Below are 14930 nucleotides of genomic sequence, written 5' to 3'. Positions count from 1 at the left end.
TGTACGTTATGGCCCCTGGTCTCCAGGACGTATGAGAAGAGAGTCGCGTAGGATTTCTCTACATGCGTGAAGAATAGACGAGGGAATGAACGAACGACTCAGGGCACAACCCCACGGTACTGGCGATATGTAAATGAGGAGTGCGAGGGAGGGAGAGAGATGGGAGACAGAAGCCACCCACTTTCACTTGTCTGGCAGGTTTGGGGCCCCTCCAGGGGTGCCCCTGGAGCCACTGTGCTGTGCCATTGCTGGACGAGTGCCCAGAGCAAAGGCTCTCTGGCTCTGGGACACGGCGGTGGCTGGACGACCTTCCGAGGCAGAACCGACTGCCTCACTCACAGCCTCTGCTGGGAGTGCTCGGACATCTCTGCATTGAGGCATTTGTGTTTTTCCCTGCACCCCAGCACCACCAAGGACTGATGAGAGAGACACACGTTCCTTAGAAGCCAGAACACCATGCACTTTAAGAAAACGCAAGACTTGGTATGAAAGGCTTATGTAAAGGAAGGAAGGAAGGAAGGAAGGAAGGAAGGAAGGAGGAAGGAAGGAAGGGAAATGGGAAGATCATCTCTGTATTTCTTCAAAAAGTAAACCTTAAAAAAAAAAAACAACAACCCCAGACATCTTTCTCTCTTTTTCCGCAAAAGGCCTATCTAGTGGGAGACAAGTTGAAGTGGGAGAGAGGAGAAGTAAGAGAGGCAGGTCTGAGGCAGACTCAGTGACAAATAGCGGCATTCATGGAGTCCTCTGCGTCTGGCCTTGATTTCATCCGGACGGCTATGTCTTATTCCCGGTGGCCCCCAAGGCTGACTCCACACTGCTCTGGGAGCCTTGCCATGTCTTCTGCTTCATTGCCTGTTTGCCTTCTTATAGGAGCCAACCCGTGCCCTTCCTATGCCTCTGCATTTTCAAAACCCTACCTGTCCCAGAGGCAAACTTCTCCCAGGAAGCCTTCCCCAGCGTTGCTCTCTGCTATTCTTTCTGTCCTTCTCTCTCTCTCTCTCTCTCTCTCTCTCTCTCTTTGTGTGGTTTCTTTTCTTTTCCTTTTTTTTTTTTTTAGGAGGGTACCTTCCTTCCAGCATTTCTCAAATTCCTTTTTTCTCTTGTTTCCTTTACGAGAATTCAAAGGCAGTCTCTTCACCCTCTCTATCTCGCCGTTTCGTACAGAAGCGCTAAGCTGGAGTCACACGGGGCTGAGACAGGACGGAGGACACTGAGTGGGATTCTTGATGTTGTTTGCATTTGAAGACACATAGTAACACATTTACGCTCCTATGCGATGGAATGTACACCATGAATCTGGAAACCCTATCCTGGATAGTCCTGATTCTGTTACTCTGCCCCCAAAATGCCAAAGGAAAACATAAACACATCTTGAAAGGACGTCTGAACTGAGCCCAACCGACAGAAGCTGAATGTCACTGAACGAGGTGGACCCGCCAGCCCTCCACCACGGCTGGCCTGGCCGGCCGTCTGGGTGAAGTGCGGCTAGAGGCTGAGTGAAGTGTGCGCCTTCACCACCTGCCATATTTGGGGTGGGTTTACCTCTTTGGAATGCGAGTCCTTCCTCACTTTATCACTATTTTTAAATGGAATTTGTGCAGAGGGAGAGAAAGACCCTTTCTTTCCAGTCTACCTACAAATATCTTTCCCAGTGAGTCTGTGTCTACGGAAGTCTAAATTTAATATGCCCATAAAAAGGAAAAAAATAGTTGAACAGTTAGTTTGCCTACACCATACAAAAATGACTGGCTTCATCCACCTGTCTCACCGCATCGATCTGATCTGGGGCAGATGCACCGATCGTGTCTGTTTGATCGCCAAATGTTCTACCTGCTATCAGGCGTGCTATTCTCCAAGGTGTAAGTGGGTGACGAGGCCACGTGGGACCTTTGTCCTCAGCCATCCATGCTTTTCTTCCACCGAGTGGGGGAACCAGCAGCTCTTTGATACAGTTCTGCAGTTCAAGGCACCGCGGCGCTTCCGCATCTATTTTGCACGGCTAGGACAGGAGATTTTTTTTACATTAAGTGAGCAAACATTTATTTTCATTATGTTTCACGGAGACCTTTCTAAAATGTAATGCGTAGCTCCCTGCCTCCTCAAAGGGACCATATTAAACTCAAACGAACATTTTCCTGGACATTGAAGCTCATCACTATGAACCACAGCACTGCGGCAGATGCTAGGAAGCTGGATACCCCCTGGTGCCATTGAGGACCATGGAGCATTTGACCCCAGCCCTCTTGGCCCCAGGCTACCATGTCCTTTATTCACTGTGTCAACTTCATATTGCGTTTTCTGTCTTCTTTTCTTGTCCCTTCTTGCCGTTCTTATTGTGCTTTCGTCCCACAACTGTTTTGCTATCTTACCTCTATCTTTCTGCATCTACTTGGTGAGGTCAGATGACGTTACCTGTGAATGCAATATCTAAACCATGACCAACACACCCAGGGCCAGAGGGGCTGTACTATGCATAAAATGCATACGCTTTTAGTCCGTGACGTGAATTATGGCTGCTCAGGTTTCCGAGTGGTGCTTCTTCCCCTGCTCACCGGTTTATTTCCTCTTCTTTTGAGCTTCTTGGCTATGTTCTGGATAGTGAGATTGCTGGGTAAGTAATCTCCAAATCCATGATTTTTTTTTTCTCTTTTTTGCCACATACAGGTTCAGTCTTAGTCTGAGTCACAAATTAGAGGTTTTGAAATGGTAGTTGTTTGGATTCACGAATGGGTAAAATATTAATATTGGTGTTTAGTTGGCTTTAGAATTTAAATAATTGCCGTAATTTATTTCAGCTTTGTTGATTTAAATTTTAAATTTTATTTTGCTTTGCTCAATTCTCTTCTCTGATGAAAAAAAAAAATCCACCCCCCCCCCCCCACCACAGCAAGTGGAGAACGAAACTGTATTCACAGATGAACCATGATTCCTGGGAAGAATCCAGAGTTCTTATATGTAGAAAGAGTTCACTAGCAAAGATGAATCACAGCGACAGAGGATGAAATCAAGAGCAACTTAGCTCAGAAGTATGTGGCACTTTGCCGCTGGTCAAACTAGATCACTTTGAAATAGGCTTTAATTTTTTCATATATTTTAGTGTTTTCCCCAAGACTTTGTTTTCGGTTGAACTTTTATGGCCATTTCTATTTGAGGTCAGTTGTATGCATGCCTAGCTTGATAGCTGCCTATGTATTGCTTGCATCACAAAAGAAATCATATTTTGCAACTAAATGCACTAGTCCACAGGGGGTGCACCTAAGGCATTGCTCTTGTCCCAAGGGGCTCCCAGGCTCGTTGCTAAGGTGGGACCAGTTAATGCAAGGGTTAAAAAAAAATGAAAACCACACAGAAAACATATGTATCTTACAGTGTAACTGTGGATACGGGCTACAAGTGCCAGAGGGATTCAGAAAGGCAGGGAGACATTGTGTTCTAGAGATAGCCGAGAAGGCTTCTCAGAGGGGCTTTCACCCAGGGGGTCTTGGGATTTGGTCATCCTACCTTCCCGGTGGAAGATGGGACCCATGGCCCCAAGGAGGGCACTGGGACACTGTAGGCCTGAGAGCAGCTTTCTCTGGGCAGAGGCCGGGGCCAAGGAAAGGCTTAGAGCTTAATGCAACCTCCTTGAACAGGAGGTGAGGAAGAGAGCGAAGGAAGGCCCGTGGCGGGTAGAGGAGTTGGAACCAGTGATTCAGTCCCTCACCCACCTCCATCCAGACTGCACGAAAATGTGGAGCCATCTCTTTAAACAGTGACAGTTCTTTCTCTCTCTGGCCAGCACACATGCACACAAGTCCTGCACTCTTGGAATTCGGGGCTCTACTCGGGGAAGCTTCATAGCATGGGGGAGTGGAGAGAGGGAAGGGAAGCCCAGAACTCCCTGTGTAGCTTCTTCCAAGTGCCCTCAACTTCCAGAAGGAAAGCACAGCAAAAACCCCACCGCCGAGGAGGGGAGATCCGGGCAAGTCAGACCCCCAAGTCCAAGTTTCATGGAAGTTTGTATTTTTCCTAAAGTTGTTTGAGAGACCTGACAGTCCTCGGGGACAGAAAACCATCTCGTCAGGAGGAAGAAGGTCTGTTTGGGGTCCTTTCCTCTCTAATATCAATGGAGTGAGTCACCAGGAGCCAAGAGAAGAGCAGGGCTGAGCCCTGAGAAGGAGGCAGCATCCGGCCAAGATGCCCCAAGGGAGCTCACCGGGGAAGGTGAAGTGAGGTGGGAAGCAGCAAGAGGGCCAGGGGGCCAACTAGGAAATTCTGGCTTCTCCCCTGGCTCACAGAACTCGGTCCAGCTGGAGCAGCCGCCTCACTCCCTGGTCCAGCTGCAGCAGTGACCAATGTCCCTGGCCAGAACTGCTCAACCCCGGGCGGCAGTACCCACTCCCCCCCGGGGCCCTCTCCAGGCCCCTGGCCAGGAAGAGCAGACACCACGTCTGAGCCTGGAACTAGACAGTCCCCCACCTCGGCAGCACGCACGGTTTAGTCTGGGCTCCCTCCGTCCTCTGTAGCTGCTCAAGCCCCCTTCCCAGGGCCTGCCCCCGCCCCCACACCTTCACACAGGTCTCCCTCTGTGCTGTAACACACCGGCCCCTTTCCTGGCGATTGGCTCCAGCCAACTTCTGCCAAGGCTCCAGAGGAGGCTCTTTCTTCGCAGAGCTGGGTGGGGGAGGGGCTGGGGCCTGTCGTTCCGAATCTCCAGGTGGGAGCCCCGGGGCCAGGTACTCCGGGAAGCGGCCCGAAGGCTAGAAGATAGGCCGGGGCACCTCCCCAAACTTGGCCTTGCTTGCCAGTTTCCAAGAGTTGGATTCCGGATACCATCGCGAGCTCCCCCTGCGCCCTCCTCCCCTCCCCCTGCCCTAGGTCCCAACGCGGAGCCCCGCTAACTCTCCCCCGCTGCTCCTTTCTACCGCTTTCCCTCCTCCCTCCCAAGTCTTTTCCGTCCACGGTCTAGGGCTCGCGGCCTGCGCCTCTGCAAACACCCCCCGCCCCTCCAATCTGGGCAGAACTCCGAGGGGAGGGGCCGGAGGCCCCCCTTCCCGCCTGTGGTCGGAGGGGGCAGCGCCGCAGCCCTGGGTTGGGGGGAGGACAGCAGCCGTCTCTGCGCCCCGCCCGATCAGGCCACTCGGCACACTAGGGTTGGGGGGCGGGAAGCAGGGCTAGCGGAGAGGGGGGTCCGGCCCAGGCAGGTGCGGGCTCTGGCTGGGCCCAGGCCGGCTCCGGGGGCGGGGTCTCAGGTTACAGCCCGGCGGGGGGCCGGGGGCGGCCCGCGGTTTGGGCGAGTTCGCCAGCCTCGAGAGGGGCCGGACGCATATAACGGGCTCCGCGGAGGCGAGAAGACGCAGAGCGCTGCTGGGCTGCCGGGTCTCCTGCCTCCTCCTCCTGCTCCGAGGGCCTCCTGCATGAAGGCGCGGTAGAGACCCGGACCCACGCCGTGCTCCTGCCGCCTCGCTGCGCTCCGCTCGGGCCGGCTCCGCCAGGCCCCGCGGTGAGCCATGATCCGCCTCGGGGCTCCCCAGACGCTGGTGCTGCTGACGCTGCTCGTCGCCGCTGTCCTTCGGTGTCACGGCCAGGATGTCCGTAAGTCGCCCGGTCCCTGCCTGCCACCCTTCTGTGCCGTCCCTTAGCACCCTCCCCCGGCCCTCTCCCTCTCTGGAGCCGGCGGGTCCAGGCTAGAGTGGCTCCCGGGGTCATAGCGCGCCGAGACTTGGGCGCATGATGCGCAGGGGCTCACCTAGCGGAGTTCTGCAAGTCAGGGGCTCTGTTGGAGCGTCGGCTGGTGCAGGTCGCAGTTGGAGGCATTTGCAGGTCTCTACGTTGCGCAGGAATTTGAAACGTGCAAAGTGTCGGGTCGAGATGTTTGCGCATAGATTTAAGCGCGCTAGTTTCCACCAGCTTTGATAATTAAGCAGGCGCACACCCACCCAACTCACCTCCCCGAAGCACTCGGAGTGCAGCAAAACAGGTCGTGGCCCATCGATCTTAGGAGAAGTTGGAAAGGGCTCTAAGGAAGGGACGAGCAAGCGCCAAAGGGTTGACCTCGCAGCCGCGTCCAGGGGTTGGTGGCTGGAAGGTTCAAAGGGGAGTTAGACAAAGGAGATGCTCTGAATCTGGTGGGCTGAAATCGGAGGCCACAAAAGAGAGGCTTCCGAGAGGCGCTCTGAGATCTCAGCGCCTCTCGCAGTTTCCTCCCCCTCCCGGCTGGCGCAGGAGCAAGGTGCAGCCCTCGTTCTCATCTCGGCTTTGGCCGTGCCTCTAACGGGTACAGAAACTCCCCGTAGGAGAGGCCATCTGAAAGGCGATAACATTCCAACCAGACCGTGCTTTTTTCAAACGCCCCAGAAAATAGCGCCCCCTCCCCGCCGTCTTCCCCTCCAAACTCCGGAGGTACTACAATGAGTTACTCTTCTAAATTTCTGGAACTCACCGGGCTAGGCTCTGTGTGTGTGTGTGTGTGTGTGTGTGTGTGTGTGTGTGTGTAGCAGAGGAAGGGGGCACAGTTGGTCAATTGCTATAACAATTTCAGCCGAATATAGTTAGAGATGGCAGTTTTACGGTCTAGTCCAAAGGCGGTTCGGATCTCACCTTTCCATCGTCTCCTTTGGTAAAGTCCCACTGTCTGGGATTATATTCAGGACAAACGAAGCCTGGAAAGTGTATTAGAGAGGTAGAGAGGATTTTTTTTTTTTCCCCACGTGTTTGGGCACGTTTCCGATGGCTGGGATTCCAGCCCTGTCTTTGTATGTTACAGATTGTAAATCGATCGCAGAGGAAACTGTTTGGGGAGGCGGGATGGAGGTGGGGGGGGGATCAAAATCCCTCTGCCGACGAGGCTCTATTTGGTGTCTCCTGCCACCAGGCTGCCTCCAGAGACGGTTTGGAGGGCTCTGGGCCCAGGAGGACTTTCCGTTCATTAGAGTGGCTGACCCAGGCGGGGGCAGGACTGGAGCCCGCGGCGCAGTCGCAGCGAGCCCGGGGCAGGACATTCTGGCCGGGTCGTCGCGTGCTGCGCTAACCTGGCGGCGCGCTCCCGGGCACTTGTTGGGATACGGTGTGTCCATCAGTGTTTCCGGCTCGGACTGGCTATATTTTTGTCCTCAATTTCCCTGTACACCCACAAAGCTGTCTTCTTGAGTGACCTCTGCTTAGTGCACAGTGAAATTAGCTAAGTGACTTTAAAATAATTCCCAAATTCTCCGTCTGTTATTAGAGGCGCTCACTTAAATGGCAGAGCGCTCTCACCGCCGCAACCTTCCCGGGAGTGAGTGAATTCCACAGTTTCTTGGGCCCAAACCTTCCAGTCGCTCCTCCTCCCCGGGGGGGGGGGGGGGAGTGCATCGGGGCGGTTGACTTCGCTCCCAGGCGCATCCGAGCCTCGTAACCCCCTCCCCTGGGTCGGTGGACCCAAAGAAGTGACGTGGGGAAAGGCACAGTCTGCGTGGACGTCAGGAATGTCAGAAACCTAGAGCTCGGGCACGCCCCTCCTCCCCATCTGTCCACGACTTTGAGAAACTTATTGGAGGCGGCGTCTTTGACCCACATCTGCATTTCACAGCCCTCGCCTGCGAAAGTGCCCCTCGGCTGAGGGGAGAGACCTCAATCCTCCTTTGTGAGGCTTGTTTGCGTTGGGAGATTGGCAGCGATGGCTTCCAGATGGGGCTGAAATGCTGCCCGTATTTATTTAAACTGGTTCCTTGCGGAGACCTGTGAATCGGGCTCTGTGTGCGCTCGAGAAAAGCCCCATTCATGAGAGGCGAGGTCCGGTGGGTTCCCCCGGACTCCCTGACCCCCCTCTCCACAATGCCCCCCTGTGCCCGCCCGCCGCCACCTCCCGGGCTCCAGCCCTGCGCAAAGCGGCGGCGAAGCAAAAACAGTTCCCCGAAAGAGGTAACTTTTTAATTGGCCTGCCACAAAGGAGCACTTATACCGCGCTGCGGTAATGAGGGGAACCGGATCAGGCGCGCCGGGATGCTATCGGCAGCGGTTTCGAACAGCAATTATGGTGGTGCTGGGCTCCTCCGTCCACACCTAGGGGATCCGGTTACGGGGCTGGCTCCTTTCTGGGGCAGTCATTTAATCCCACTTTTCACCCTCCCAGTGTCTGTGGGCGAGCCGCGTCCAGAGCTGCTGCCAGAAGTCACCCAGCGGCTCCCACATCCCGCGCCGCCTGGCCCCGCCCCCGCGCATCCCGGGGCCGCCCTTCCTAGAGAAATCCGACCCGCATTCGGGTGCACCCCCTTCTCCCAGCGTTTTCTTTTTTCACCCTGGGCCCTCTTGGGTGAAGGTGGGCTTTTCCTCGGTCCAGACGGGAGACCATTAACCTCTGCTCCTTCTCCTTCCCCACCGCCTGATTTCTACCGTTCCAGCTATTTTAGCCGTGGGCGTGTCCCCGCAACTTCTGTGTTTACCCTGGGATCCCCCTACTCTGGCCGGGATTATCTTGCCTAAAGGCTGAGCGGTGGCAAGGGAAAAAAAAAAAAAAAAAAAAAAAAGGAAGGTTTATCTTTAGGTTTTCAGAGTCTCCTTAAAGAGCAGGAGGCAGGCCCATTTCTTTCTCCGCCCACCTGGTTTGTGGCGCTTTCCTATTATTCATCCCCTGCAGCTGCCTTCGCTTTGGGGATTTTGATGAGAAAAACAGCGCTGGGCGCTCCCTAGCACGTGGTGCGGGCTCTTCAGCCCCTGGCGCTCTCGGGAGCGCTCTTGTCAGCACAGGTTTCGTTTGCAGGGTGAGTTCCAGACGGCAGGGCGCTGGTGGAGAGGGACTAGTCCGTGCCGTTCTCGGTCTTCATTCTTGGAGGAGGCCAGGCCCGGACTGGCTAATCTTAGACCAGGCCAGGCATTCAAAGCCCCCAGCGCCCTCCCCGCCCCCCCACCCCCCATTGAGGTTTGTCTTCTGATGAAGGTAGGGTCTCTCCAGGGAGGGCTACAGCTGGAGGTCAGCAGAGGGGAGCCCCTACGCCCTTCTTGTCTCCCAAGGCATTTTGTTAGCCTGCTGGGGGTCCCAAGGGCATTGTTTGAATGGGCCCCTATCCTCCTCCCCAAATTGGCCCGAATTCTAATATGATTTAAGTCGTGGGACATGATCCTATTTCTAACCGCTCCTCCTTTAACCCCCACCCCGTATGTCCGCTTTTGGAATCTGGTTGTTTATAGATTCTAATTCTTGTGGGTTGAATTTTCTACATGCCTCCTGCATTGTAGCTGTCAGTCGTATTTAGCAAATCCCGTAGTTCCTAGAGGAAGGCAGAAAAAAGGCCTCTGTTCCTGTGCTGGGGTGGGGGGGGGGGTCTCTCCATTTTCCCCTCTCCTCTGGACAGTTCCTGAGTTCCCACTCGGAGTCCCCGCCCCCCCAACACCCTCGGGTCTGCCCCAGGCATTCGGAAGAGAATATGCTAACAGTAGCACCCCTCTCCCACCTTCACTGCTGGGGCAGGGTTTTCACTGGTCAATAGATAGCACAGTGCAAGGTGCACAATAAACATACGTTGACTACACAAAAGATTGAATGATGTCTTAGAAAAATGATTTCCAAGTTCTCTACTTTTGGATGGCCGGAGCCCACATTCTTCAGCGTTCGAATGATGTCAAGTTGACTGCAACCTCTTTCTCTTTTTCTCTTCTGGCTCCCCACCCCCTCCTTCCCTTCACTCTCTGCTTCCCCTGCCCCGCCCTTGGTGCAGAGAAGGCTGGCAGCTGTGTGCAGGACGGGCAGAGGTATAATGATAAGGATGTGTGGAAGCCCGAGCCCTGCCGGATCTGTGTCTGTGACACTGGGACTGTCCTCTGCGACGACATAATCTGTGAAGACATGAAAGACTGCCTCAGCCCTGAGACCCCCTTCGGAGAGTGCTGCCCCATCTGCTCAACTGACCTCGCCACTGCCAGTGGTCGTAATTTATTTATTTCCTCTTCCACATAAATAAATTACTTGCAGGTGCAGCAAACCTCCCATGGATGCTGGTCATCTCTGCGCGGCAGAGGGGCTGGTTATCCATGGGACCCCGGCAGCTGAAGCTGAAAGGAAAGGCCACTTCTTGCCTGCGGGTTGAAAGTGAATGAGCCTGGGACACTAGAAGGGTCCCTCCTCACCTAAAACCTCCAAAAAAGTACGCTTCCAAGATACGGAAGGACAGATGTGATTCCACAAAAGTATCCTCTCTGGGATCCTCTCTGATCACTAGAGCCGCAATGGAGAGCCCATATCCTGTGGGCCGAACCCCAGATTAATTCCCCAGATTAATTAGTTACCCACACCTTGTCTTCTCTGTAGACGACCACTAATGGTCTTCAGTGGGGAGACAGGGCGGGCTCCCTCTTTGAAATCTGGAACGTTGGTGGCAGTTGCCTTTTGTTTTCTTTACCTCTCTTGGAGTTAACTGCCGATTACGAAGCGAATTAATAGGAGAAGGAGGGGCTGGGCTCTGAGAGATGGCGCTGGGCTGGAGCCCTGCAGGCGTGCGCTCTGGTGGGTTTACTCACTCCCATCCAGAACCAGGGCTGGTGGACCACATGTGTGCACGTGACCCCTCCCCAGCACTTGAACATACGCCCCATCTCCCTGCGGGGGAAAGGGGGGGTGGGGACGGGCACATGCCTAGGTCTCTTGGGTGGCCCTCACTGTCCCCTTCCTACTCAAACAGAGAAGAAAGTTGAAAGGGAAGCAAGGAGTTGCCCTTCCTTAACACCTTCACCAACACTGGCAAGCTGCTTTTGTGGTCTAGATTTTCCGATCATTTCTGAGGCCCCAGTGGGGGAAGTGGTGAGGGCCTCACTGCTTTGAAGGGGGAAGGGATCATTGATTTGGTGGGGCGGGGGGGGGGGGGGTGCTGGCTTCGATGCTCTCTATAACTCCTCTGCCCTGCTGTGTTTTTGTGCTCGCTTCAAGGAGACCCCGCTTGAACGTAAGACCCTTCTACCTCCCTAACCCTTCTTCCGGGAGGGCTTGGGCTGTGTGGGAAGGGCTTCCTCCCCTGTGAGGAGAGAAGAGACTGGACCTTCTGCCAGCTTCTGGTGCTTCCTTTCTTGGTGCTCATGAGATCTTGAGCTGCTCATTTTCTCTTCATACGCCCCGCTCCATTCTTTTGCATGCTGACTGCTTTCTCAATAACAAAGTCTGGGTCCTCTCCATTCCTCGTGGGACCTCCAGCAACCCCAGGACCCCAGTGACCCTAACATCCCAACAGAGGGACAGGAAGCTGCCTCCTTCCCGGGTTGCATCCTTGTCTTTGTTTAATCCATTAGAGAGTGTTTGAGCACAAGAACTTGTGCTAACCCATCTCACAAATCTTCCATTCTTCTCTATTCTTTCCCACTTGCAGGGCAACCAGGACCAAAGGTAAGGGTTTTTTTTTTTTCCCTTTTTTTTTTTTTTTAAAGTTTATTTGAGAGAGAGACAGAGAGACAGTGTGAGAGGAGGAGGGGCAGAGAGAGAGAGGGAGGCACAGAATCTGAAGCAGGCCCCAGGCTCAGAGCTGTTCGATGCAGGGCTCGAACTCACGAGCCTAGCGGGGAGATCGTGACCTAAGGTGAAGTCGGAGACTGAACCGACTGAGCTACCCAGGTGCCCCTCTTTTCCTTGTTTTGTTTCTGTTTTTGCTTTCTTCAGGAGCAACATTGGGCTCACCCAGCCTGTGATTTTGTAGGCAGCAGGCAGAGCTCTGTGTTACGGGGCGGGGGGACCTCAGTGCTCAGGCTGCAGGGCAGGGTTTCGTGCTGGCGGCTTTAGTGGGCTTGTGTGGCTCCGTCCTCACAATGTGTCGTGTTTCAGGGACAGAAAGGAGAACCCGGAGACATTAAGGATGTAAGTACACATTGTCCTCACGTCGGTTGCCTCCACTGCTCCGAGGGGGTCGGCTCCTTGGGCTCCCTCTAACTTGCCATCCTCTGGGTCTCTGTCTCTCTCACAGATTGTAGGACCCAAAGGACCTCCTGGGCCTCAGGTAAGAAAGGGAGAAATCCCTTCTCCCACCTCTTCCTCAAGTCACTGCTCTGCAGGCCCCTGGCCATGCCGTCATCTCATCATTCCCTTCACCTTCAGGGACCTGCAGGTGAACAAGGACCCAGAGGGGATCGCGGCGACAAAGGTGAAAAAGTGAGTAGAGAAAAGCTGCCCGATTCCTGTGGAACCCCCCCAGATCCTCCGGGCATCCCCCCTGCCCCCTCCCATGTGCATGACCACCTCCTCGGGGGCAGCCGTGGCCAGGGCGGTTCTTGTGTAAATCCTGCTTCACACGGGTGCCCTTCTCTCTTTCTGCCAAGGGTGCCCCTGGACCGCGTGGCAGAGACGGAGAGCCTGGGACCCCTGGAAATCCCGGCCCCCCTGGTCCTCCTGGCCCCCCTGGCCCCCCTGGTCTCGGTGGAGTAAGTATCCTTATGTCCCCTTCCTTCAGCTGCCCCTCCAGAAAAATGTGGCTTCTAAATTGCTACTCCCGCTTACCTGGCTGGCTCCCAGGCCTGCCAGCAGTGTGTGCACAGCCTGCCCGTGGGCTTCTCCCCGGGCCTGTAATTTAGCGGAATCACATATTAGGCATCAGACTGTGGCGCTAAGGGATGACTTTTTTCACTCACTGGGTTTCTGCAAAGAAAGTCTTCAGTTACCTGGCTCCCAGGCGTCTGTACTGTGCGGTTGATTCTTGGGCATGGGTGTGGGGCCGGGGGAGAGGATGACTGGGCACTTGTAGTTCCCTGGAAGAAGAGAGACCACTGTCCTTGGAAGACATTTAATCGTGGCCCTTGCCAAGTACATTCCAAGGGACTATTCATTCTCATGAAAGAGCCCCACTGAGTGAAGGTGTGTGGCTCCAGTCGTTTTTGGAATGAAGCCAGTCAACGAATTGTGTTATTGTCCAGTTTTTGCAGGTTTGCCGTTTTGATGTTTGCTGCGTTTCAAATTCTTGAGTGGCTCGCAGATGCCTGCTACCTTCCTTGCTGAAAAATTTTAAGGTTGTGGGTTTTAGTCTTTGGCTGGACGATAAAGACCTGGAATTTTTTTTCTCTGAAACCCTGAGAAGCGATGTTTGAGTTACATTTCTCAACGTAGGTTAAACAGCCTACTTACCATTTTAGAATTTATTTTTTTTAACGTTTATTTATTTTTGAGACAGACAGAGACAGAGCATGAAGGGGGAGGGGCAGAGAGAGAGGGAGACACAGAATCTGAAACAGGCTCCAGGCTCTGAGCGGTCAGCACAGAGCCCGACGCGGGGCTCGAACTCACGGACCGTGAGATCATGACCTGAGCCGAAGTCGGACGCTTAACCGACTGAGCCACCCAGGCGCCCCCCATTTTAGAATTTAAAGTGTAATCCTGTAAAATGAAATGCAAGTCACGGATGCTTCTCCAAATAGCACTGCATCTTCCAGGGAAATGAGTGTGCCGCTGTCATCTAATAACACATTTCCACACCGGTTTTTTCAGGAATCGTTGGTAATTCTATCCGATGCTAGGTTAGTTTCCAACAATTAGAGTTTATCTGAAGTTAAGGTTTGTTTTTTTTTTTTTTTTTTTTCCGATACCGATTTACAGCGGAACTACACGGAGCCTGTCGGGCTCCTAATGTGGTTGGGTTTATTTGCAGAACTTCGCTGCCCAGATGGCCGGAGGATTTGATGAGAAGGCTGGTGGTGCCCAGATGGGAGTGATGCAAGGGCCAATGGTAAGACAAGACACCAGTTTTTTGGGTTTGGTTTATTTGGCAGCCAAAATGGCAGGCGGTGGCCCTTAGCAGAGTCAGAGAGGCTGACAACCTCACTTTACAGATAATTGCGTAGAGCAGCTCTTCTCCACCGGTTATGTAACCTCCTATGCGGTTAGCCCAACGCATTTGGTTTTTAATGGTGACGGATGCCGGTTTCAATGATGCGCTGGAGTGACCAAGAAGAATGAGGATGGAGAGACACATATAGGCTGGTCTGTTGCAAGGCTGGTTGCTACTGCTCTTGGACTGAGAACTGAAGAACGCAGACAGCAGCCACTGTTCTCCAGCATCCACAAGGCTTCCAGCAGGAAATCTCGGCCCTGCGGCTTGGATTTGGCACATGCTAAATGAAACTCAGACTTTAGTAAACATGGCTGCGGGCCAGGAGAGAGCAAGGCCAGCTTCTCTATCCAAATGGTGCCTATAAATAAATAGATTGTTGTGCGGGGAGCGGGAAATGAGAGGGAGCAGCCACTGGATGCCCCCTCCCCACGGGGTAACTTTGTGTCCTTTGTCTGGGCCCTCGGCTGGGAGGAGGTGGCCCGCGGGAGGCCGCTGGCGAGCCAATTCCGCTGAGCTTCCTCCTTTTCTGTTCCGATGCAGGGCCCCATGGGACCTCGAGGGCCTCCAGGCCCTGCTGGTGCTCCCGTAAGTACTGGGTCTTTCCTGGTGGTGGTGGCGGCGCGGATGCTTTCAAGCTCTTGGGTGTCAGTTTGTAGGGCTAACCTGGTGTCCTCCTGTTACTTTTTAGGGACCTCAAGGATTTCAAGGCAACCCTGGAGAACCTGGGGAACCCGGTGTCTCTGTGAGTGCCAGCGCCAGGCCCTGTCCTCCCCCTGGGGAGCCTCCAGTGATGGACCACCCAGCTCCCGGCACTGTCCCCTCCCTGGCTCTGCCCAGAGCTTTCCCAGGGGAGGGCCCCGAGGAAATCTAGATGCCACTTCTTAGCTCTGTGGGATCTCTGACAGAGAACCACGGCGGGCGAGGACCACCAGGAGCTCTGTCGCAACAGGCCCCTTTCTGGGCCGCCCCTGGCCTGTGCCGCCTGCTGCCTTCCAGTACAGTCGGCCCTGCACGCTCACTCTCTCTCAGCACAGAGTGGGAAGACCCCTGCACCCCATCTTTCTTCCTTATGGGGGGAACTAGATTCCAGAGGCTACAGTCCCGAAGTTTTGTCTACCGATCAGGTATCGTCCCGCTCCGGCCATCTCTTAGACTCCCTCACTTTGTTTGTAG

The 14930-nt window shown here is 54.3% G+C and overlaps 1 protein-coding gene across 2 annotated transcripts in view; it reads left to right on the top strand.

Annotated features, from left to right (window-relative positions):
* The first annotated feature begins 5328 nt into the window (after positions 1–5328).
* The window catches only part of COL2A1 (collagen type II alpha 1 chain), a 31196-nt gene continuing 21594 nt past the window's right edge, over positions 5329–14930 (top strand). Inside the window, exons 1-10 of one of the 2 annotated variants that reach the window (XM_043563758.1) lie at positions 5329–5577; positions 9678–9884; positions 11316–11332; positions 11765–11797; positions 11904–11936; positions 12035–12088; positions 12256–12357; positions 13575–13652; positions 14298–14342; positions 14446–14499. In XM_043563758.1, coding sequence (XP_043419693.1) covers positions 5493–5577; positions 9678–9884; positions 11316–11332; positions 11765–11797; positions 11904–11936; positions 12035–12088; positions 12256–12357; positions 13575–13652; positions 14298–14342; positions 14446–14499 — 708 coding nt within the window. In that variant the 5' untranslated portion in view covers positions 5329–5492. The remainder of the gene's footprint in view (positions 5578–9677; positions 9885–11315; positions 11333–11764; positions 11798–11903; positions 11937–12034; positions 12089–12255; positions 12358–13574; positions 13653–14297; positions 14343–14445; positions 14500–14930) is intronic. The other variant, XM_043563760.1, reaches the window with a different exon arrangement.

This window comes from Prionailurus bengalensis, chromosome B4, assembly GCF_016509475.1.
Source record: "Prionailurus bengalensis isolate Pbe53 chromosome B4, Fcat_Pben_1.1_paternal_pri, whole genome shotgun sequence".
Lineage (NCBI taxonomy): Eukaryota > Metazoa > Chordata > Mammalia > Carnivora > Felidae > Prionailurus > Prionailurus bengalensis.
Note: the sequence above shows the minus strand (reverse complement) of the source record. Positions and strands in the feature narration are given on the sequence as shown.